This window comes from Mus musculus, chromosome 11 (genome assembly GCF_000001635.26).
Source record: "Mus musculus strain C57BL/6J chromosome 11, GRCm38.p6 C57BL/6J".
Lineage (NCBI taxonomy): Eukaryota > Metazoa > Chordata > Mammalia > Rodentia > Muridae > Mus > Mus musculus.
The window spans coordinates 49,797,833-49,822,831 of NC_000077.6; the positions used below are offsets into that span (position 1 = coordinate 49,797,833).

Below are 24,999 nucleotides of genomic sequence, written 5' to 3' on the forward strand. Positions count from 1 at the left end.
TGAAAGATCATTTGAATACCTCCAGCTTCATGGACATAGTGCCACATTCCTAGTTGGACCAAATAGACTTCCTCATTTATTTAATAGTTAGTTGCTGGGCCATATGGTAAGGCATTCACAGCATCTCTTGCCCTTCACATGGTACACACTCCGCCTGTTTATTAGGTCTCTAGGAGAAGCAGCCATGGGTTTTATTTCTCCAGATTTGTCCAGAATTGCACACATACATGTGTGCATGCACACACACAGAGTCTGCTTGTATGTTGCAGCCTTTGGGGGAGAATCGTCCACTGTATAAAGAGGAATTGCCTTTTATCTCAGCTGGAGAGCACGTCTTCTGTGTCAATTGCTTAGTGTCCATTCAGGGAGATCAGAAGACTTCTGACAAAATCAAATCATCTAGAACACATCTCTTTCTTGTGTCATTTCAGAGTTTGTAGCTTCAGAAGGAAGCAATATCTTTTGAGAATTGGAGTTGCTGAAAACATAGACAGACTCTGGGAGCTGGAGTTTCAGGCAGTTGTGAACCACCTGACCATGGGTATTGGGAATGGAACTTGGTTCTCTACTAGAGCAGTATTCACTCTTACCCACTGGAGCCATCTCTTGAGCTCCTGGTTTGTTAGCTTCCATTGTATACGTACTCTCACCATAGACAGTTTCAGGAGAGGGTCACGGGAAGTCCCTGAATGAGTAATTGGGAAAAGAGAGCACCCAGCTGGTTCCTGGAAGCCACCAGGGGCAATCACAGCACACCTACACACATTGGACTGATGTTGGCACTCATGGGAACTGAGCTTGAGACATTCGGAAGAACAGTATACACCCTTAACCACTGAGCCATTTCTCCAGCCCTGTGGTAGAGCATTTGAATTCAGCAGTTTTTCACAGAGCAGGATCCCCTCCATGCTGGCTGTCCCCTTCTCTGTGCCTTCCTACCTTGCACTCCGTGTATCCTTGTGCTGCCTTACCCAGCCCTCTCTTACCCCAGCTACTCTAGGGACTGCAGGTAGATTCTAAGTGTTCAGTGCTGGCCAGAGGAAGTCGATTCCCTGACCTGATCACTGTCATTATCTGTCACTTGGAGACTGAACTCATGAACTCTGAACCTGTCAGCATGACTTCTGTGGAGCCTGAGTCCCTGAGTGATCTCTTAAGCCTGTGCAGAGGGGAGATGAGTTCTAATAAGCAGACCTAGCTCTGCCTGGCTAGGTGTGGCATGTGGCTGTGTCAGGCTCAGTTCCGAGGCCACTTGCCTTTGGTTATCTCTGGTCGCTTCTTTATTCACGCATGCATTCATCCAACAGCTGTTTATTGTGTACCCGACGTACGCCTTATGTGGTTGGGACTCTAACAGATAAGACAATGTAGATGTGGTCCCTGCTCTTATGAAGACTATATGTAGTAGGCAGTCAAACAAAAGGGCAGGAAGCTAATATAGGAAATGATTAGTTTTGTAGCCTCTAAGGTGGGAGCTAGAGAACTCAGTAAATCTTGGGGGGACCCTGCCAGCTGATCCAGAATGAATACATGCCGCTTTTGTAAAGAGTCAGCCTGGGAGATGAGGACTGCCCCCAATCCCCCACAGGCTAAGAGGAAGCATGGCCTTACTCTCAGCCCTTAGTCCCTCTGCTTGAAAGTCACAGCTCTGGGACCCCTACACCTCTGACCTCCTTTGTCCCACTCTGTAAGGCTCATCCGTACATCTCACTGATGTATAACAGTGACAAGGCCTGGTGGGCAGAGATATGTTTGTTTATGGGCTGAATTAAACTTGGCCCAAATCACAGCCAGATCCCACATTTGGCTTAACCATCATTTTCCCAGGCAGAGAGGGTCCAGAAAAAGAAGTGAAATGGTAGTATTTCCGTTATCCTGACTTTGACAGTCACTTCTTAAGGACTGGTCATGGACGGTAGGCATGCACACATTTGCATCAATGGCATCCTTGGTGTGAGAGCACCTTGGCTATGTGACAGGCAGTGTTGTGCGGGCTTTCCGAAGGAACCGTTGTAACTACTGTGTTAAGTAGATGCTGCCACCACTGCTGTTTCACAGATATAATCAGGTTACCAAGGTTCACTGACTCGTCAAGGCCACATAGAAGCCCAGGACTGGGATGGAATCAGGGATGGGCATCTGGCCCTGGCTGTGGGCTTCAGACTTCATCTTTTGAGTTTCTCGTTGTCACAGATCCAGTAAATGACAGGGCGAGGATGGCATGACCCTAAGCCTGTTCTTTTGTGGATCTGGTGGGGAGATGTGTCTCGGTCTTTCCTAACTCTCCCGTGGCTACTGTTCTTCCATGTAACCACAGCCTGAGAGCCAGTAAGTCAGACTGGCTCAGCTCAGGAGGTAGAGAGGCAGGAAGGGGGTGGGACACTGGCAACTGAGACCTCAAGGGAAGGGCATGTGACATGGGCGACTCAAGGGAAGGCTTGGGACAACCCAAAGTAGCATCTGAGAGTTGAGCAGGGGTTTGGCCAGAAACCCCAGTTGTCTCTGTCACTGGATCTCCCCTTGAGAGACTCAGCCTTCCTTATGGGCATGACTGTTCCCACAGGAAATCAGGATTAACCAGGTCTGTGGCTTCCCAAACAGTTCAAGCTTGTCAATCCTTGGCCAGGATGTCCCCTTTATAATGATGACACAGGAGATTTTTTTTCTTTTTTATGTTTAACTTACACTTACACTTGTTTTGTTTATTTTGTGTGCATTGTATGTGTATGCATACGGACACGTTTGTGCCATGGCCCTCGTGTCGAGGTCAGTTCTCTTCTTTCACCACGTGAGCTCCAAGGACTAAACTCAGGTCATCAGGCTTGGTGGCCAGCACCTTTACAAGGGGAACCATCTTGCTGGCCTTAGAGATTGTCATACTAGATATTTTCTAGGGTTGAGACCGTAGCTCAGTGGTGGAGTGCTCGTGGCCCTGTGTGAGGGGTGGGAGAGAGGAAAGCAAGGGACAGTATAGGGACATGTGGACAGGTCATGTGTGATTCCACCCTTTTATCCAACAGGGTCTTGAGCACTTCTGAGTTGTGGTGGTATTCCAGGGATATCTAAATCCATTCTCTGAACCCATTACAGACATCGAGGGAAGACCTCTCTGCACAGTTTCCCATTACTCCCTGCATGATTTGTTCCTGTTCTAAAAACTGCTCTTTTCCTTTTACCCATCCTGGAGATTTGATTACTGAAAGCCGTGTCCTGTTCTCTGTGGAGGAGCTCTGTCTGCCCACGTCTGCTTGCTCTGTGCACCTGCAGCTGTCTTTACTCAGCTCCAGCCAAACACCAGGCTGTCTCTAGTCTGTGGGGGTCCCAGACCAGCCTGAGCTGCTAACCTTTTATGAGTACACATGCACGTCTGCGAAGGTGTCTGTTGGGTGTGTTTCTAGAACTGCAATAGCTCTTCACCACGGCACGAGCTCGCTTTTCACTTCAGGCAAACAGCAAAATGCCTCGCAGAGAGGTTGCATGAATTTAAATGCTCCCTGCCAGACTGATCTGTGTTTAAAAACTGCATTTCATCGTCGCTTTCTTTTGCCGATAGGATGGTGGATTCCAAGAGGGGAATTTTGACCTGAGAAATTCCTGGGAAAGCAGCTGTCTTATGATTTTTTTAAAAAGCAATGTGATTGACAGTTAGCAGTATCTATTCTATTTTATGTATTTCAGTTCAGTTTTGTGCGAACCCAAGTGGCCAGGAAAGTTAGCTGTGCAGGGAGAGGGGTGGCACTTTGTTAATGAAAGAAGTCACTCAATAGATATTTCATGATGAAAATGAGAAGATTTATGTTTCTTGTGCAAAGACCTCGCGAACCCTCCTTGGCAGCTCGCTTCACAGCAGTCAACTCCCAAACTGTTTCAACTGCCTGCCAAACTCCTGGCTGGGTGTCAACACAGCTGGTGGTCCCAAGGAAAAGGACATTTTAATATCTAACCAGGAGGTTCTAATATATCCCTTCTTCCAAGCTGTTGTGGATCTCAATGCCATGCAAAGGCATGTGTGCTAAGATGCATGATCAGAAGTGGAATGTAGCTGGAAGAAGAGAATTTTCAGGCAAGGATGGGAGAGCTGAACCCAGAGGCTTCTTGCCCCAAAGAATCCAGATTTCAAGGTTTTTTTTTTTGTTGTTGTTGTTGTTTTTCAGAATTAGAGAATATCAAAATTCATAATATCTTGTATTCCACCCAGTATTAGCTAAGTAGCATGTGGAAAAATAAGACCCGTGACAGGAAGAAAAAGCAATCAATCAAAACTGATACAGACAAATACTTGATGGATTGCATTTTATATGATCTAAACATTTTTACTGGTGTACATTCGTTGTACATGTTAGGTCCCCGAAGATAATTTCCTTAGACTATATCATTTATTTAGATTACATTAATTATGACCCCTGTAACACACCGTTCTGTTTAAAATATTTTCAGAGCTGGGCATGGGGACACATGCCTTTAATCTCATCACTCCAGGGGCTGAGAGGATGGCTTAGTAGGCATGAGGACCTGAGTTTGAGCCTTCAAGCTGGGTATGTCTGTGTGTGTGCCCATGACCCCAGCACTGAGAAGTGGGGACAGATGGATCCTGAGAGCTCTCTGGCTTGCCCCCCTAGCTATATGGTGAGCTTCCAGAATCCCTGTCTCAATGCAATTAAAATAGAGAGCAATAGAAGAAGATATCCAGGTCCTGTTCTAGCTTCTGCATGCTCCCCCACCACACACACACACACACACACACACACACACACCCCTGAAGCTGTGTCTTGCCTATTAGCTAAACTCTTACCAGCCCTGTGACTGTAAATGCATCGTCTGAAGTGACAACAGAAGAGGCACACATTTCTTTTTCCTTCTTCACAGTTTCCCAGATAGAAGATTCCTTTTTATCATCCATCTTAGCAATCTCCACCTATGATTTTTTTCTCCTCTTATTGGATAAGAACTATCACAGTTTCATTGAAAAGGAAGGATGTAAGAGCACCTCTCGGGACTGTCATTTGCTGTTATTACTACTCTTGTCCTTGGGGCCATTTTTAAATAAGACAGACATTAGTTACCCTCAACTGCAACACTGGAACACCAGTCATCACCTGAGCCTGTGCTGCTCTGTAGCTGCTCTGGTACTGAGATCCTCTGATCTCATTCTGATAATGCAGACAGCTTCCGGGTGGGTGGGTAGTTATAGAGCATGGATCTCTGAACAATGGGATGGTGCACATGCTGGCTGTGAGCCTATTTCCTCATGTTAGAGCAGTGCACGATTTCAAACTTATGAATTACTTATTGATCAAAAATTTCTAGTTATTACTTTTAGGTCGAAGGCTGGAAGATGGTATCTAAAACCTCAGAATTCAAATTTTCAGATAGGGAAGACTTACTGAGTGGCTTCCTCTTATATGACGATCCCAGGTAATTTCATGCTCCTCTATTGACTGGAATTGTAGCCATCCAACCCAGGGAACTTTCTCATTGTTCACTGAGAAGTTAGTATGAGCAAAGGCTCACCTAAGCATAGACTGTGGCAGTGACTGTACAATCCAAATAAGACTAAAAACCTTGGAAATGGACTTCTTGTTTGTTCTTTTTCGAGACAGGGTTTCACTGTGTAGCCCTGGCTGTCCTGGAACTCACTCTGTAGACCAGGTTGGCCTCAAACTCAGAAATCTGCCTGCCTCTGCCTCCCAAGTTCTGGGATTAAAGGTGTGAGCCACCACTGCTCGGAGGACATGTATTTTTAAAATGTGATAATTTAGTACATTAATATCTCAAGAAAGCTATTGAAATTTTCATTTTGGTGCTGAAAGAAAACTATCTTTAGAAAAATAAGCAATGTAAAAAAAAAACACACCCAAGAGCCAGATGTGTTTTTGTTTGAAGCGTGGGACAGAAAGTCTGAGCTGCTAGGGAGGGACCCAGACTACATGTAAACCCCTTATCCTCAGCCTCGAGCTCTCCCCCACCCTGAACTCAACAAGGAAAACAAAAATGGCCAAGTGTGAAAACCATCCTTGGCCACTTTAAAAAGAAAATCATCTGAGGCTGCTCAGAAAGCACACGGCACGTGTGTTTTCAAATTATGTGTGTATGTGCCTGCCTTTGCCTCTGTGTGCCTGTGCCTCTATGTGCACATGCACATGAGTGTAGTTTCCCTGGAGACCAGAAGGCGGCATCACATCCCCTTGGAGCTGGAGTTAGCAGAAGCAAATTGTTGTATGTGACGTGATGTGGCTGCTGGGATGGGTGATCCCTAAAAAAGACCTAAAGTAGGGATCTTCATCTTTCCACCATGGAGAAAAGGCACAAGTGAAACAAATATATCAAATAAAATAAAGCCAAACTGAGTCATCTTGGCTTGCCAGCCTACTTTAACAAGAGATGGGTCTATTCTGGCTCTTGTAAAAGACGACTTTTACATTTAATCTTTGCAGCAGGAGATCAGCAGAGTGCTTGCCTGGAATGCACGAAGCCCTGGCTTTTTTTGGGGGGAGGGGGGTCAACTTGACATACGATGAATCATTTGGGAAGTGGGGATACTAATTGAGATGATGTCCACATCAGATTGGGCAGAGAGATAAATCCATGCCTGGTCTTTCCAAGAAGCAGACAGACATGAATGACAGATGACATGCAAAATCATACCTTCCTGCGGGTATGAGCCTCAGCCAATGAGGAAAGAGGAGGAAGGACCTGCAACCAGGGCACTAACGATTGTTCTTTGTACTGCTGAGCACACCCTTGGTTGGTCTTCCTAGTCTCTGTTGGTGGCACCCAGCTTTGCAAAGGCTTAAATACATTGCTCAGGTTTGTTGGTTTCTCATATCTGCCAACGAATGGCAGAGAAGTCCTCTGCTGTGAAACAGTAAGGTCAAGGGTTGTGACACAGGGTTCGCGTGAGCTTTTGCCACAGAGAGAACGGCTGACAGAACACAACTCTTCTAGAGGACTTGAGGGATAGCCAGCTTTTCCTCTGCGAGCAATCTGGGGGCTGAGACTTTGTCTGGTGGTGGGTTTTGTTATTGTTGGTTTTTTGTTTTGTTTTGGTTTTTTGTTGTTTCATTTCTGGAGAGGACATTGGTTTTTCCTTAAGATGACATTTAATTTTTCTTTGGGCAGGAATCTTTGCCTACATGAATTACAGAGTTCCCAAGACAAGGAAAGAGATTTTCGAAACCCTTATCAGGGGTCTGCAGCGGCTGGAGTACCGGGGCTATGACTCTGCGGGTGAGTCTCTGAGCCACCCCACGATGGATGCTTCTCTCATATTCTTTGTAGAGGGTTCTTTTACAGCCTGGGCGCTTCCCTGACACTTTTTAACATTCTTTTATTGATGTAACTGATCATTTCCTGCTGAAGGACTATGATTCCCAGCTTCCCTTGCGGACTATGGAAGTCATTTTTGCCTCTTTAAAGTGCCACTTCCAATCTTCTGTAGGCATTTGGGCATCTGTACACTGACATAAGTTCCTCCTTGCCATGAATTAACATGGTCCTGCAGAAGGTCAGATCAGGCCTCTTTCTTTCCCATTTCATCTCTCTACAGCTGCCTTTAATCATAGAACAATAACCACGCTTGCTCATCAAAGAAGTTTCAAAACTGTAGAAAAATCGAGAAAACATTGGCTTTTTTTTTTAACTGTAGAAAAGAAAACACAAGGGTTAGAAAGAAAACTCTCTAGCAAAATCTCTATCAGGTACAGCTTCATCAACATTGACCAAAGGCACAAAGTTTCAATTGTGCAAGATGAACGAGTCCTAAAGATCCCAGGGCAGCTCAGAGTGGATAGTTAACAATACACGTTTGAAATGTGGACGCACACAGTAGTATTCATGGAGGGAAGGGGTCCGTAGGGAACTTGGGTGAAGGAGAAGTTGAGGGCTTGGATTTTTGGGTATTTCCACTGTTAGTTCCCTATCTCAAAGACCAGTAAGTTGGATACATTAAATATATATGTAGCTTTCAGCCTGCCCAACATACCTCAATAAAGTCCCCTCCAGCAGTTCCTAGTTGCTGTTGTGCCTTGATGCCATCTGGTTTGAGAATGGAGGGAGTTTTTATAAATAGATTTACTCCTAACCATCACCTTGCAATTTTGTAACATGTAGCTAGTTAGGATGTTAAAGTTTTGAGCTAGTTTTGCTGGATGGGGTGGGGGTGGGAGAGAAGGAGATGATGGCACACGCCTCCGGAAGCAGACAGGAGGATCTCCTAGTTCAAGATTTACAGAGCCAGGTCAAATAGGGCTACACACCCTGTCTTGAAAACAATATGATTGAATCCAGGGCCTTCTACACATTGCTCGGTGTCACATCCTCAGCCCTGTGGGTTTGCAGTGTTCCCTCATTATTCTTAGCGTTTTTACTTTCCAAAGCCCCTCCTAAAAGATCTTTCTAATTCACTTCCCAGTCCTCATGGGATGGGAGTGTCAGGGTTCTCTCCTCCACTGGCAAAAAACGTTTAATGAAGTATTGCAGAGCCAAGGAGCTAGCTAGGTGGCCTGTCCTTGCATTTTCTTAGCAGAAGGCAAATCCAGAAAGGGTTTACAGGCATGCAAATGGAGGGAGAAGGTAGCGAGGAGGTTACAATGCAGAGAGCACAGCAGGCTAAGTGCCTTTGAATAGTCTCTTGCCTGTAATGGCTGTTGTGGCAGCCCATCCCTGGCAGCCAAGCCCCTTGGTCCCTGCGCACAAATCTCTGTTACTTTGAAATTGATACTTTAGGGGTTTGTCTTTCAAAGTAAATATCCTGAAAACTAGATTGTTGAGATATGGTAATGGCTGATGGTGTGTGTGTGTCTTAGTATGTATGAAATCTTGGGTTAGATTTCCCCAAATGCACCTACTGCAACAAACCATACCTTGTGGCCGTAATCCTAGGAGGTATATTCAGTTACTGGTAAGGGTGACCAAGATACCAATGCTCTGGGATGCTCTAGCCCCTTCTATAAAATTGCACAACATTTGCATCTGATCTACTTGCATCTCCTCACAGATAGATACATTTTATCATCCTTAGATTATTTATTTATACCTAATGCAATGTAAATGTGATGTGAGTATTTCTTACAATGCTTTGTTTCTGAGATAACAACAAGAAAAAAATCTGCCCGTGTTCAGTACAGGTGGAATTTCTTTGTTGGAGAGTATACATGTGTTTGAGCACACCTGTGTATCTGTGATGGCACGTATGCATGTGTGCATGGAGGTCAGAGGTCCATTTAATTTTTTAAGAGAATGTTTTTCATTGACTTGGAACTGGTAGTTTGGGAAATGGCCTGTGGGTTCCCAGGACCCAACTGTCTCTACCTCTGTAACCTTGGAATTACAAGCATGCAGCAAGCACCATGCCTGGCTTTATTATTATTATTATTATTATTATTATTATTATTATTACAAGCATGCAGCAAGCACCATGCCTGGCTTTATTATTATTATTATTATTATTGTTGTTGTTGTTGTTGTTGTTATTATTATTATTATTATTATTATTATTATTAATGTGTATTCTGGAGATTGAACTCAGGTCCAACTGATCTATCGCCTTAGCCCCTATGTTATTTTTCAAGACTTTTGATAATCTGTCTCTTGGTTGGTCATGGATACGAAGCCTCAGAAAAAGATAGCAAATTGCACCTTTTGGTGACAAAAATTCAACATGAAAAATAATGTTTATGTTCTCAATTTTATAGTTCTAAAATAAGAACTGCTCTCCAGTGATGGCGGTGTGAACAGTGGTTGCTGGTTTGGGGTAGTAAAATTGAAGGGAATTGAAGGGAATTGAAAATATGGGGCTCTTTTTCAGTATTTCTGTGGGTCATGCTGGTTCAGGGATCAGAACTCAGTGTTCTCTGTAAACTAGGGGTTGCCATTGATGGGAATAACCACGAAGTCAAAGAAAGACACATCCATCTTGTGAAGAAAAGGGGGAAAGTAAAGGCTCTGGATGAAGAACTTTACAGTAAGTAGAAAATGAAGGACTTTACAGTAAGTAGAAAATGAAGGACTTTACAGTAAGTAGAAAATAGTCTGTGTCAGAGTGATGCCTGGCGCATAGACCCTTGAAAATACATTATTGCCAACAGCATTCAAGACTGAAAAAGTGGTAATGCATCTATATTTGGATGATTATAAGGAGTGTTAGGGCCAAGTTGTAAGACTGTCTCATGAAATGTAGGAGGTTTTATTTTAAGCAGTTACACGTGGACATGAAAACCTATTTTAATAGTTACGTCTTTATTTTAATCATTCTGGCATACAACATTGCTTTTCTATTTATATTAGAGATGCAGCACTTTCTTTCCTAAGTCAACTTATTTTGATTAGGAAATAAGGGTGAGGTATGTGGCCCAAGCCTGGAATCCCAGCACTTGGGAGGCTGAGACAGGAATATTGCTACCAGTTTGAGGCCAGTTTGGTTTATGTAGTGAGTTCCAGGACCACATAGCAATAATCCGGCTCAAAAGGGGGAAAAGGGTTCAGTTACTGATAAACACTATGTAAAACTTAACATTGATAGTACCCAGATGCTGTGGATCCCTGGGCTGCCATGTGTGTGACTGACATTAAAGATGGGCCATTAGTGAAGATGGTGTCTATTAAAATGGAACCACCTTGCCATAGTGGTGGCCTGCCAATGCTTTCTTTTTCCCTCTTGAGACAGGGTTTCTCTGTGTAGCTCTGGCTGTCCTAGAACTTACTATAGACCAGGCTGGCCTTGAACTCAGAGACCCACCTGTCTCTGTTTTCCCAGAGCTGGAATTAAATACGTGTGTGTGCCACTTCCACCTGGCTACCAATGCTTGTTTTTAAAGGTACAGACAGTATCTGGGGAGATGTCTTTGTTTGCCACACAAGCCTGAGAGCCAGAGTTCAATTCCCAGCACCTCTGTAAATGTCAGGCAGGCGTGACATTAATTCCCGCTGTCAAAAGGCAGAGACAGAGGATCCGCCAAGCAAACGGACTAGCCAGACTGGTCACTGTAGATGAGCTCTGAGTTTAACACAAGACCATGCCTCATGAATAAGGCAGCCAATGAACAGGAAAAACACCCAGCATCAACCTTGAGCCTCCACACACATGCATACATATGAAACTGTGCATGTATACACCACATGGACACATGCATGTAAACACACATGCACACAAACATACATGCACAGCACACACCAACACAGCAACTGCTTTTCTTTCTGTTTAGAGCAAGATAGCATGGACTTGAAGGTGGAGTTTGAGACACACTTCGGCATTGCCCACACACGTTGGGCCACCCACGGGGTTCCCAATGCTGTCAACAGTCACCCGCAGCGTTCGGACAAAGACAATGGTAAGTAGAGCCTGTTAAGGATGTTTCTACCTCTCCCTGAATGACCTGTCAGAGATGATCCTGGCCAGAGTGCCTCCCATGCCTACCTACCTCAAGCTGAACTTTTTCCCTCTGCCCAGTCCTCCTGATACAATCTAAGCATCTCCCCGGTGGGCCACATGGCGAGGCCCATTCGGTCCAACACTTGATCCCCTGGGTACTGTTGACCTAGGTATGCACAGGAAATGATGGCATTTTACCATAAGGGCTACTGGCTCTTTGGAATTCATTCCAAGAGTGGAGGATAGCAGTGCATTAGTTCATTTTCCATCACTGTAACAAAATACTTGAAGCTGAGTAGTTTACAAAGAAAGGATTATTTAGGTCGTAGTTCTAGGGGCAGAAAGTTCATGATCAGGAAGTGCATCTGTAACAACTCAGGATCCCATGGAAACTCTTATTAGTGTCTTCCGGAAGCACGTCTCCAGTAACCTCCCAGTATACTTCATCTCCTAGAGGTCCTAGCACTTGTCAATCACCACTCTGAGAATCCAGCGTCATGAACTGTGCTTTTGAAGGCTACATTCAACCCATAGCAGACACTAGGAGACAAGCAAAATACTCTAGAAGGCTAGGACCATAAAGAGCACCCAGAGCACCTTTTCCATGCAGCAGAGTTCATCTTCCTCTCCCACAAAGAGTGGTTCTGGGAGGCAGAGCCTCGAGGATCCCTCAAGCTCACTGGCCAGCCAGGCCAGCCAAGTCAGTGAACTCTAGGTTCTGTGAGGGACCCTGGCTCAAAAAACTAAGGTAGAGGGGCCTGCCAGATGCATCAGCTTGCAAAAGTTCCCACTGTGAAATTCCGATGAGCCAAGTTGAAGCCCTGGAACATACATAAGGGTGGGAGGGAGAACCAACTCCAGATGGTTGTCCCCAATTTTCACACATGTGTCATGGCATGCACACATGCACCCCCAACACACACACACACACACACACACACACACACACACACACACACATCTATAAACTTCCAGTTTGTGACTCCCCTTTAAGAACTAAAGCTTAGTGCAGGAGAGATGAGTCGGCAGCTCAGAGCAAGAGCAGCAGCCACTCCTCCAGAGGACCCAGGTTCAATCCCCAGCACCTGCATAGCTGCTCAGAACTGGCTGATTCTAGTTCCAGGGCATCTGATGTTCTCTTTTGGCTTCCAGAGGCCCCAGGCATGCATGTGGTCCACAGATAGGCACGCAGGAAAAATACCCATACACACAAAATAAAATGATTTATTTAAAAAGGAGAAAGTACTAAAGACGGTTGGGAATGTCTGGAAATATTTGTGGATAATGAGACATAAATAATTGTGGAAGCTGGAAGCCTTTTTAATATCCAGTGGCAGAGTTCTATGCACGGTCAGGTGCTGGGTGCTCATCACTGACAGGTAAGACCAAGTCACGGGAAACATCAGTCTTAAGCCCTGCAAATGGAACCCGCTTACCACCCGTCTCAGGGAAGAGTTTCCAGTTTTCTTTTTCTTTTTTTTTTTTTAAAGATTTATTTATTTATTATATGTAAGTACACTGTAGCTGTCCTCAGATACTCCAGAAGAGGGCATCAGATTGCATTAAGGATGGTTGTGAGCTACCATGTGGTTGCTGGGATTTGAACTCTGGACCTTCGGAAGAAAGCAGTCAGGTGCTCTTACCCACTGAGCCATCTCACCAGCCCCGAGTTTCCAGCTTTCATTCCTGTAGTGTCTAGCCTGAACTTCCTTGCAGTTCATTTTGAACGCTCATTCCTCTTCTCCCGCAAACTCTCCTTGCAGAATTTGTTGTCATCCACAACGGGATCATCACTAATTACAAGGATCTAAGGAAGTTTCTGGTAAGGGGCTTTCCCTCGGGCAAACCCAGTCTGATTCAGCCCCGATCATCCCCCTGACACTTTCACCTAGCCTGTTTCCCCTCAGTGACAAGCACAGGAACTGAGTGAGACGCACACTGGGCCGTGTCACAGTCCCTAGTGTGAGCCTTAGCCTCAGCTCAGCCACTGTGCGCAGACCTTGTCCGGGAGATAGCAGGGCGTTAGTGTTTATCTTGAGGGCTGCTGTGGTTTTACAGAATCAAAATAACATGTGCTAGGTTTCACAGAGTAGCTTGTGCTATGTGACACACTGACTCTGACACCATGCGGACCGTGGGGTGGGGAGGCGGATGGTGAGTGTCTGCAATATGGTGTGACTTGGGATGTGAGTGAGTCAACATATTTTATCATCATTGCTGCTGTGTTGCAATGTCCAGATTAACAGTGAAGACAGACTCCTGAGGAGGGATGGTCTCTGGGAATAAGAGGGTGACTCAGAGGTGTTTGGCTGCTGGGTTCTGGCAGACATTTCTTGTCCCTTCCCAGTTTTGCTTATTTCCCTTCAAGTTATGCCTTAAGTCATATCTTAAGGGACTAGAGGGAGTTGGCCCCACCAGCATTGCACAATGACCAAAATCTGTCACCCTGCGTATAACCCCTTATTCCAGGAAAGCAAAGGCTACGAGTTTGAGTCAGAAACAGACACGGAGACCATCGCCAAGCTGATTAAATATGTATTTGACAACAGAGAGACTGAGGACATAACGTTTTCCACATTGGTCGAAAGAGTCATTCAGCAGTTGGTGAGTTATGGGTCCCATCTGTCTAAACACACCTTTATTTTTCATAAGCACTTGTACAAATTTGCACAAGGTCCTGAGGGTGGAAGATAGTTCGTCCATAGCATGTACTTATGATGTTACATTCCTGTGGAATCTGGAGAAAGCCCAGCTTGGGGTCTGAGTATTAAACAAAACGTTTACTTCATTTTAGCCCCACTGAGATGGTGGCTGGCCTTCTAATCTATGATTTTTTTTACAACGTGGGTTGTGCGCATGTGCGAACTTATCTGTTGCGGTTCATGGTTTCCTGTCTAAAGTTGAATCGTATGCATTGTTATGTGCTAAGCAGACGAATTTGACTGATATTGCAGACTTGGAATTGTAGTCTCTCTTTCTTGTCAGTAAAACAGTCAAGGGAAGAAATGTCCACAATTGATTACAGAATGGAAATGGTAAAGGAAGGAGAGGAAGGGAGGGAGGGAGGGAGGGAGGGAGGTGGATGTTCATTTATGAGTACACAGGAATAGATTTCTGAGTTATGCAAAGAGTGCATAGAGACAGCTGTGGGACAAGAGATGTTCTTAGTTCCCAAAGAAGACTGTGGTTTTAAGAGAGAGGGGACCAGAGCACAGGGAACTGTTGAAGGGAGTGGCCCAGCACAGTCAGCAAGAGAAACTAGTGGCACATGGAACAGTTAGATTCCAGAACAGCTACTCTCAAAGATGAATAGACACAGGGGTGTGGGGGTGGAGTCATCCAGGGGAACAGGCATGGGGGCTTAGAGGCTTGTCTGAGGAGGAAAACCGCTCTTAGAGGAGGCAGAGCAGGAGGCCTGTGTGAGATGGGAGGCAGCAAAGAGGCATCCATACATCTCAGAGCCCATCCCCAACGAACCATGGCACCCAAGGCCACGGATCCTGGAAATAGTGTTCAAGGCCCAGAATCTGGGACACACTGGATCAGAGACTGCTGTGGTTTTAGATATGCCAGCCTTCAGTGAACACTTTCAGAGTGAATCTACTGCCAAAACCCTTTGATCTATGCCATCCTCTTTTGGGGGGGTGTCCATAATTTAGAGGACAAATTTCTAAATCATAGCATCTTCTACAGTGTCATACCTTGGTATGGAATACCAAGTACCAATTCCAATCTGGTTCCAAGATCCTCACTAGATACATGAGTCAAGTTTCACATAAACTGTCATAGTATTTGTATGTAATGTGTGCCCATCCCCATGTGTGTTTTAATCATTTCTAGATTGTTTATCATACCTAGTACAATGGAACCATGTAGATAGTTGTTATGCTACATTGAATACTCCAGGGACCAGTGACAAGAACAAGTCTGTGCATGTTCACTGTCTTAGTTAGGGTTTTACTGCTGTGAACAGACACCATGACCAAGGCAACTCTTATAGGGACAACATTTAATTGGGGCTGGCTTACAGGTTCAGAGGTTCAGTCCATTGTCATCAAGGTGGGAACATGGCAGCATCCAGGCAGGCATGGTGCAGGAGGAGCTGAGAGTTCTACATCTTCATCTAAAAGCTGCTACCAGAATACTGGCTTCCAGGCAGCTAGGATGAGGGTCTTAAAGCCACAGGGACACACCTACTCCAACAAGACCACACCTACTCCAACAGGACCACACCCTCTAATAGTGCCACTCCCTGGGCTGAGCATATACAAACTTTCACACTCATTCTAAATGTTCCACTCTAGACTAGATGCACAGCCCAGACCAGTAACAATGGGACAAGTTTCCAGAACTTTTTTTTCCTTGTCTTTCTGATGCTGGAAAGCAAATCCGGAATCTCACACATGCTCTGCAAGCTCTCCCTCACTGAGCCACGCCCATATCGGCATCTATAGGTATGGAGGGTCAGTAGTACATAATGTACAGTATCCTGAATTTGTAAGGTATGGTAAACAGATGAGGTATTGCCACACAGTGTTTTCATCTTTAGTGTTTGTTTTGTGTTTGCTTCATTGCCATCCTAAGGATTGAACCCAGGGCCTGGCAGCACTCTGTGACTGAGCTACAACCCTTGCACTCTATAATTTTGAATTTTAGAAATCTCTTCCCCATAATGTTACCTTTAGATTTTTTGATTTTTTTTCTTACCCAAAGCAATATGGAACTCTTTTTGACAGAGAGTAGGAAACATATTTCTGTTCTATCCTTCATTGCTATTATAAATTCAGCTAAGCAGGGATACTATCATGACACCCAAGATCTGCCTAAAGCCCCTTCTTCCTAGACAACTTAACAACCCATTGAGACCCTGTGACATTAACCCTAGAACTCACTAATTCTGTGACTTAGTCCATGAATTGGCTGTACCACCCTGGCTGCCCAGACTCTGAATTCCACCTAGTATTTCAAAGTCTGAGAATTTCACATGGAGATCCAGATTCATAACTTGTTGTACACAAGTGAGATCTTCCAAGGCCATGGCAAATTAGTTAGGTTGGTCAAGGGATAATTTTGTATGAAGAATTTCATACAATGAAAAAATGACATTTGGGGAGCTGGAGATAAGAGTGGTTAAGATTGCTTACTGATCTTACAGAGGATCCGGGTTCAGTTTCCAGCACCCATGTTGAGGCTCACAATTGCCTGTCACTGCAGTTCCAAAAAACTCTGTCGCCCTCTTAAGGCCTCCGCCCTCTTAAGGCCTCTATGGACACTGCACACACATAGTACACATAAAGTCATGTAGGCAAATACACATGCATATCTCAGAAAAGGAATTTTTTTGCAGTCCTGAATGAGGAAAGCTACAGTCTAGCTCTAACTTTGCACAAATAGCAAAGTGAGGCACAGGGGGCAAGTAGCAGTCACAGCCATAGAACTGATAAAAGAATTAACAATATGAGAAGAGGATTAACCGTTGAATTATCTAGTTCTCCTGAGTGATCTAAAGTCCGGGCACCATTCTAAGCACTTACAATGCTTTAGAATTGAACCTCAAAGTCATACAGATAGAATTGCTGTCCCCTCGATCACAGATAAGGAAAACGAGGCTTGAAGGTCATTGAAATGATTGCCCAACTAAAGGAAGGGATAGATCCAGAACTGGATCCCAGTTTGAGCTCTGCTGATTAACCCCTTTGACTGCTCAGCTGATCCCTGCACAGGTCCCTTTTAGAGGCTCAGTGCAGGGTGTCTCCACCCTGGTTCTCACTCTCTGTGGTTCCAGCTGTACCACTCCAACCTGGGGCATCTCTAACAGGAGTTCCTGGGGAGCCTGGACAAGCCACTGTGGCTTATGATGTTCACAGTGAAATTCATAAGGGCTAGACCTTGGCACTTAAGCACGATGCCATCTGTCTGGCTTCCCCTCTGACCACAATCATCTTCCATAAGCTGCCCCTGCAATCCATACCTGCCATAAAGAGAGGCTGGAATGACCTGCCTGGGCCAGTGGTCTGCAGTGGCTTGGCTAGTCAGGGTAAGGCACAGTCCTTTAAGACCTTTGTTGCTGTGTTTTCAGGAAGGCGCCTTTGCACTGGTTTTCAAGAGTATTCACTACCCGGGAGAAGCTGTCGCCACGAGGTAAGGCTCTGATGGAAGCCCAGCTCTGAGGGGCCTTGGTGCTCTGTGGCTGCTGATTTTATGCTAAAGGCACAAAGAAACCATTTGGAATATATACGTGGCCCCAAGAGACCTAGGCTGAGTGAGTGAGACTGTCCCTTGACAACTGTCACTATTATCTACCCAGAAAGTCAGATGAATTAATCATTATCCCTCCATCCCCAGGACCAGGTCTAATTTGACATTTGAAATATAATTTCATAAAATCATAGAATAGAATTATAAAATACCAGTTGGTCTCTATCAAATCTCGAAGCTCCCTTCAAAATCTCATAAGGTGATATTTCTGTTTAAAATGAATGCGCCGTGAGGAAGCAATAAAGTTTGATTATTCTAAATTGGCAGTAACGGATGGTTGGAGCACCCAGGCCAACCCTTGGGACATCTCAGGAGGTTTCTGTGTCTTAAAGGAGACGTGGTCTGAACACTAAGATCTGGGAGCCACTTACTCAGAAACCCAGTTAGCTTTAAACTCAATTATAATGCTTAAACTGTCACTAGTGGGGGTGGGGAGACAATTTGAGCTACCTCCTCCTCACTGGACCCAGGACAAGGTCTCCGATTAGTTTTAGACAAAACAAAATATTATAAAAAATAGTCAAAGCACTTCCAAAGCACCTTTTTCTTAGTCCTTCTGAACTTTGTCCCTCATCTCGAGAATGAGAAGAGGGGTGTACGTACAGCCCGAGTGGTCTTCATAAAATGTGTTCAGCATTTTCTTCTCGATAGTTAGTTAGACATCTTGGAGGAGAACAGCACCTTAGTGTGAGCTACAGAAGCCCTGTCTCTAGCTCCAGGCAGTGTAAAGTGTGATGTCTACGGATTCTGTTATCAGTGGTCAAACAAGGTCAGTGGAAAATTCCAGAAACTGACAATTCATAAGTTTAAGCTAACTTTTTGTTGTGATGTGCTGTTATAATTTTTTTTAATTTTGCTGTTAGTCTCTTAAATTGTCATAAGTGTGAATGTATATGAAGACCTTGTGTGTGTTGGCTTCACTATAGGCTTACACTGGAGGCTCTGTGTGTGTGTGTGTGTGTGTGTGTGTGTGTGTGTGTGTGTGTGTGTGCTTGCTTGTCTGTGGTGTGTGTATTTGTGCCAGTGTATGTGTGAGGGTGCATGTGTGCAGTTGTCTTCTCTTATGTGTGTGAGTGTTTTGCTTGCACGTATGTATGTGTACCATGTGTGTGCCTGCTATTCACAGAGGTCAGAAGAGGGAATTAGATCTCCTAGAACTGGAGTTATGGTTAGTCATAGGGGTTCTGGGAACTAAACTCAGGTCCTATGCATGATCAGTAAGTGCTGTCAACCACAGAGCCATCATCCCAGCCCCATCACCTTCATTTTTGAGACAAGTTGTCATTGAATCTGGAGCTCCCCCATTCAGCTAGGCTGTAGGCTGGTTGGCCAATGAATTCCGAGGAGCCACCTGTCTTGTCTTCTGGTCTTCCTGCCTTTTCTCCCCCACCCACACACCCCTGCTGGGGTCACAGACATACGCACTACCTGTTGTGTATAGCTTTTAAGATTGGTTTTGGGGAGTCCAGTCTCAGGTCTTCAAAGCACTTGGACAGTTGAGCCATCTCCCTAGCTCTCATTTGGAGGTGGTAAGACCGTACCGTGCATGGACAGAGGGCAGTGAGAAACTACTGTCCTGGAATGTTGCATGCCTGGCTTCTAAGATACAGAGATCTAAATAGTGTGGATAATAAAAGTGATCTGCTTGTTGTTTGATGTAAGTGCTATATAATCTATAAGATAAAGCAAACAAAAAAATTGCATTTTGAAAGTAAGATGTCATTAAAGCCATGACATAATACCTCCAATATGATTACCAAAAGCAATAGTAACCAGGGAAGTGCTTTGCTGAAGATTCTATCCCAAGGTACTCAGAGCCCAGTGCTGGTGAAAGAGGAGCACAAAGGAAGGAGGCTTTTGTCACTACTGTCATCCCCTGAAGACAGTTCTTCGTAAAATCACTGTTCCCTTCATGACGAAACCCACTTTTGTACAGGTCAAAGATTCTAAGTTTCCCTTAGTGGAGTACCACTCAGTCCAAAGTTAGACCCTGCCTTTTGTAGCCCACAAAATAGAGTGTATTCTTTCCTTGGTATCTCTGGAGTTCTCAAACTAGACCCTGTCCAAGATACTGAGATCCTTGGACACTTGAGTTTCTTGTGTAAAATAGCATAGAGTGGTATTTGAGCATGACTTATATATTCCATCATATCTAGATTGCTTTTGATACCTAATACAATGGAAATATCTTGTAAATAGTTGTCATATGTATTCCTTAGGGAATGACAGGCAGAACTCTGTACAAATTGAGTACAAATGCAATTTCTTACATGTGTGTGGGTGTGTGGTGCATATGTGTGCATGTGTGTGTATGTGTTATTACTAGGCATTGAACCTCACATCTTGCACACACAAGGCAAACACTGTGTAACTGAGCTAGATCCTAAGCCCTGTTTTATTTTGCTTTACCTATTTTTGTTGAGACATGATCTTGCTGAGTTGTTCAGGCTGACCCTGAACTTATTCTGTAGCCCAAATAGGAACATGCAATCCTTCTTTCTCAGCCTCCCCAGGTTATAGGCCTGAGGGTTATAGGCCTGTGCCACCAACCTTGGCTCTTAGGAGTGTTTTCTATCTGCATTTTCAATTGCTGGTTGAATCTGTAAATGTCAACTGCATACACAAAACTCAGCTAGTCTGTTTCATGGAAGCAAAAGCTGAGCTCTGCAAAAGGAGGCACAAGACAGGGTTCCTCAGGCAAATTTAGGGTAGCAAACACTCCTGATGTGGGAGTTGACACACAGTAGGTGAAAGCTATGGTATTGAAACCTAGAGTGCTTCCCCTGATGGTAAATACCCAGCCTCTGAGACCTACCCATGTGGGTTCGCTGCTTGTGGGGATTTAGAGAACCAGGAGCCCAGAGTCTTATAATAGTGGGGAAAAGCATGCTACCAGGCTAATCAGTTAGATAGTTGGATGGCAACAGGTAAGTGAGCTGACATCTGCATGCCAGCCTATTGGTCCCTGCTCCAAAACCAGAGGATGTGGTCTCAAGGTCAAGGTGTCCCTTCTGTGTGACCTAAACTTTCCCTGCTTTAGGGAAAAGACTGGATTTGGAGGGTACATCTGGCCTGGGGTCTCAAAGGTGAGGGATCTCTTGATATCTTCTTCTTCTTACAGGAGAGGCAGCCCCTTGCTCATCGGGGTACGAAGCAAATACAAACTCTCCACAGAGCAGATCCCCGTCTTATATCCGACATGTGAGTTTCCTGAGGACATCACCAGTCGGCTACAGGGTAGCTGTCCCCTTGCAGCAGACTCTGCTTGGAGGCAGACATACCACCACCACCCACAACACTCTTATCTTGAACCCAGCTGCCTCGTGGCTCCAGGTTTCAATGTCCATGCCATAGAGACTTAGCTCCATCTTTTTAAAAAGCCTCTCATCGTGAATATTCTGAGACCTGCACAGAAATAGAGAGCAGCTGGCGAGCATGGCATCCATGCCCTGATTTGAGTTCCTTTGGTTTGTTTTCATTTGCATTGCTTGCCCACTGTAGACATTTAAATGCTCTCTCAGCTCAGCTGAGCTATTTGGGAAGCTTTTGCGTGATTTGGCTGGCACAGCCGTAGCTAAAAATTGCAGATTGCTCCCACACAATATTCAGAAGAAGAAAGCGGGTTCCTTGCCACGTGTTATGCAAATAGGGCAGCCTACCCGTTCTTTTGTTTACTAGGCAATATCGAGAATGTGAAGAATATCTGCAAGACTAGGATGAAGAGACTGGACAGCTCCACCTGCCTGCACGCTGTGGGCGATAAAGCTGTGGAATTCTTCTTTGCTTCTGATGCAAGGTAGCTAAACATTTCCATTGTTTTCCTGGAATTAAAGAATAACTGTCTGAACCCTGTGTGTGTGTGTGTGTGTGTGTGTGTGTGTGTGCGTGTGTGCGCGTGCGCACACTTAGAGCATGAATGTAGAACACAGGACAATTTGCAGACATTGCTTCTCTTCTTCTACTGCGTGGGGCCTAGGGACTGACTAAACTTAGGTTGTCAGGCTTGGTGGCAAGCACCACCAAGCCATCTCACCCGCCTAAGTACATACATTTTAGAGACCTGCAGGCATAGGAAGAGAATAATTCAGGTAGGGGAAGAGAGGGGAACAGAGAAGGGGGAGTGAGCGAAAACTAGAACACTATTGTTGGAAACAGATTTGATAACCTGTGAGTGGTGTCTGGGCATTAGAACTTGCTGAAGTTTTTATTTCAAAGAAATGCTGGAAACCACTGAGCTCTTAGCTAGTGACACATGAAAGATGTTTCTGAAATTAGAAAAGGCATGAGAGCCTGAAGGAAGATGGAATGGTGTTCGAAGGCCATATAATTATACACTTTGAAAGCCAGCTGACACGCTGTGAGAACTAGTGCTGGCAGCTTTCCGGAGAATAAAGACATGGGAATCTTTTGCCCATGCAGCAGTCATTGACCCGACCCACCGTCAGCTGCTGAGGCAGGGACCCCGCCTACCTTATTCCTTCTAGAAGCTTCTCAAATGACTAAGCACTGCAGAGCCTTAGCTAACATTTGGTGAACAAGACAAAAAACAAGACTATTCACTACAGTGTCGGCAACCACATTTTAAGAAAAATCTCTCAGAATAAATTCAGTACAAATAAACCCAAATCAGAAAACTATACATGATTATAACAAGATGCAAGAATAGATTTGAAGAGAGATTCCATATTCTTTGGTAGAAAAACTTAACATTGCTGAAAAAAAATGGAATAAAGTGATTTCATTTTGAGACAGTCTCCTCATTCTGTAGCTCAAACTGGTCTCAAACTCATGGCAATCCTCCTGCCTCACCCCCTCAAATGATAACAGATATGAATTACCATGCCAGCTTTAGAATTTGATTTCAAATTAGCAGTAAAGAATTGTTTTTAAGGGAGGTGAGAGATGGCTCAGTGGTTAAGAGTATTGACTGCTCTTTCAGAGCTCTTGAGTTCAATTCTCAGCAACCACATGGTGGCTCACGACCATCTGTGATGGGATCCAAGAGTAAATGCCCTCTTCTGGCATATCCAAAGAGAGTGGCAGTATGCTCACATACATAAAATAGATAAATCCAAGAAGAAGAGAAGGAGGAGAAAGGGGAGAAGGAAGAAGAGGAAGAGGCGGAGAGGAGTTCCAGCACAGGCAGGCAGTTCTATGAGTTCAAGGCCAGCCTAGTCTGCAGAGCAAGTTCCAGGACAGTCAGGCTAACCTGTCTCTAAAAACAGAACGACAAAACAAAATCTTGATTCTCCCCCAATTAATCTATGTATATAATGCTGTGGTTGAAATCCTTCTGTTTTTATAGATTTTTTTTTGGAACTTAAAATAATGGTTCTAAGGCTGGGCTGATGGTTCAATTGCTGAAGTGTTTGCTTTGCAAGTGTAAGGACCAGAGTTTGACCTCCTAGAACTCCCATAAGAAAGGTGACCTTGGTGGCATGCTCCTAGTGCTGGAGAGACTGAGACAGACACATCCCCTAGGCTCACTACCTAACCAAACTGGCTTACTTGCAGACTCTCACATCAATTTGAGACCCTGTCTCAAAAACAAACCAAACTAAAACCAACAACAAAGCAAAAAAGCCAAGGTGGGGGCTCAGGGAGAGTGAGCCAGCCCTTTCCTGGAAGAACCTGTACTCAATGTAAATAAAGCCAGGTGTGGCTGTTTGGGTACCTGTAACCCCAGCAGTGGGAGGGTGGGGGCAGGAGGATCCTTGGGGCTTGCTGGCTACCAGCCTAGCTCCGGGTTCTGTGAGAGCCCACTCTCAAGGGGATAAGGTTCAGACCGATAGAGCAGGACACCCAGACTTTATATGTGCTCAGGAATGTGCACTTGAACACACAAATGCACATACAACTTACACACATATACAAAAGGTAGGTGGCACCTGAACTGTGGTTACCCAAGGCTGTCCTCTGGTTTCCATTCTCTCTCTCTCTCTCTCTCTCTCTCTCTCTCTCTCTCTCTCTCTCTCGTTTAGCTTATGGTTCTGGAGATGGGGAAGCCCAAGGGCATACCACTGGCATCTGGTGAAGGTGTCACAAGACATTTCATTTTTATAGCAATGCCTGTTCCGTGATAACCTCTGAATTCATGAATGGTCCCGTCATCTGATCAACCCCACCTGCAAATAATGTCACCACATGAATTTTGGGTATACTGATATACACAGAAAACAAAAACCCTCCAAAGACCTGAAGACAAATGTAGATCTCTTGGGGCAAGAGCAGCAAGTTCTATTATAGACCCAGTGCCCTGCTCCAGCCTGGGTAAAGGTACAGTGGCCAGCTCCTGTTTTACAGAGTAGGAACCCGGGGCAGAGTTCAGAGAGGTTATTTAAGTATTCTTGGGGCCTAGGACTAATACAAGATAAAGGTGAGCTGAATCCTGAACTAAGGGTCCTAATGGCTGTTAATAGATTACTATTTGTTTTTGTAGGGTAAGATCATGATTGCATTTAAACACATAAAAAAAATTTCCCTCTAGGATCTGACCAGACTCCTGTCTTCTCAGAGCCATAGAACTGAAGTATCTCTTTAAGTCTGTGTTTTTCTCCAAAGGTGTGTGTGTGTCTGTGTCTGTGTGTTTGTGTGTGTGTGTGTGTGTGTGTTTGTGTGTGTGTGTGTGTGTGTGTATGTGTGTGTGTGTGTGTGAGAGAGAGAGAGAGAGAGAGAGAGAGGGAGAAGAGGGGAGGAGAGGGGGAGGGCTGGGTTATGTCTGATAAGTTTTGCACTATTTTGGATTTTGCTTGCATTTCCCAGCTTCCTAGGTGTTGTTTATTTAACATAATGTACACTAGCACTGGTAAGTGTTCTAGTTTCATTTGGGGGCTGTGACAAATACCTTGACTAAAAGCAACTTAGGGAAGGAAAAAGTTTATTTCATTTTGTACTTCTAGGTCACCACCTATCAATGAAGAAAGTTAGGGCAGGAAGTCAAAGCAGGAGCTTCAAGCATAAACCATGAAGAAATACTGCTTGGTGGCTCACTTGCCAACTCATGATTAGCTAGCTTAGCAGTCCCAGGACTACCTGCCCAGGGTTTGGTGCTGCTCACAGTGGGGTGAGCCTCCTCTATCTACTAACATTCATAGACACACCCACAGCCAATCTGATGTGGGCAATCCCTCAGTGAGGTCTCCCTCCCTTCGCAGGTGACTCTAGGCTGTGCCAAATTGAGAGTTAAATCCCTCTGGGACAACAAGTAACTAGAAGCTAGAGTTTACCCAGGTTTGATATTTGGTTAGACTACATAGGTGGCGGGTCCTTCTATCAGAAAGTGCACACCATTCCACCATTTCTCCTTTTGTGTTTAGAGGTTTAAGTCCTACCATCCCTACTCATCGACTGAAGATTCTCTCAGCTTTCACCTC

General features: G+C 44.8%; 1 protein-coding gene and 1 long non-coding RNA gene across 3 annotated transcripts in view; one reads left to right on the forward strand and one right to left on the reverse strand.

The window, feature by feature from the left end:
* Gm36507 overlaps positions 1-24,999 on the reverse strand; it is a 56,862-nt gene that overhangs the window by 8,397 nt on the left and 23,466 nt on the right. The gene's annotated exons all lie outside the window — the stretch shown is intronic.
* Gfpt2 (glutamine fructose-6-phosphate transaminase 2) overlaps positions 1-24,999 on the forward strand; it is a 44,466-nt gene that overhangs the window by 3,678 nt on the left and 15,789 nt on the right. Inside the window, exons 2-9 of the mRNA NM_013529.3 lie at positions 7,120-7,227; positions 9,863-9,961; positions 11,202-11,327; positions 13,132-13,190; positions 13,838-13,972; positions 17,448-17,509; positions 20,748-20,827; positions 21,305-21,422. Of these exons, the coding sequence (NP_038557.1) occupies positions 7,120-7,227; positions 9,863-9,961; positions 11,202-11,327; positions 13,132-13,190; positions 13,838-13,972; positions 17,448-17,509; positions 20,748-20,827; positions 21,305-21,422 (787 nt within the window). The remainder of the gene's footprint in view (positions 1-7,119; positions 7,228-9,862; positions 9,962-11,201; positions 11,328-13,131; positions 13,191-13,837; positions 13,973-17,447; positions 17,510-20,747; positions 20,828-21,304; positions 21,423-24,999) is intronic.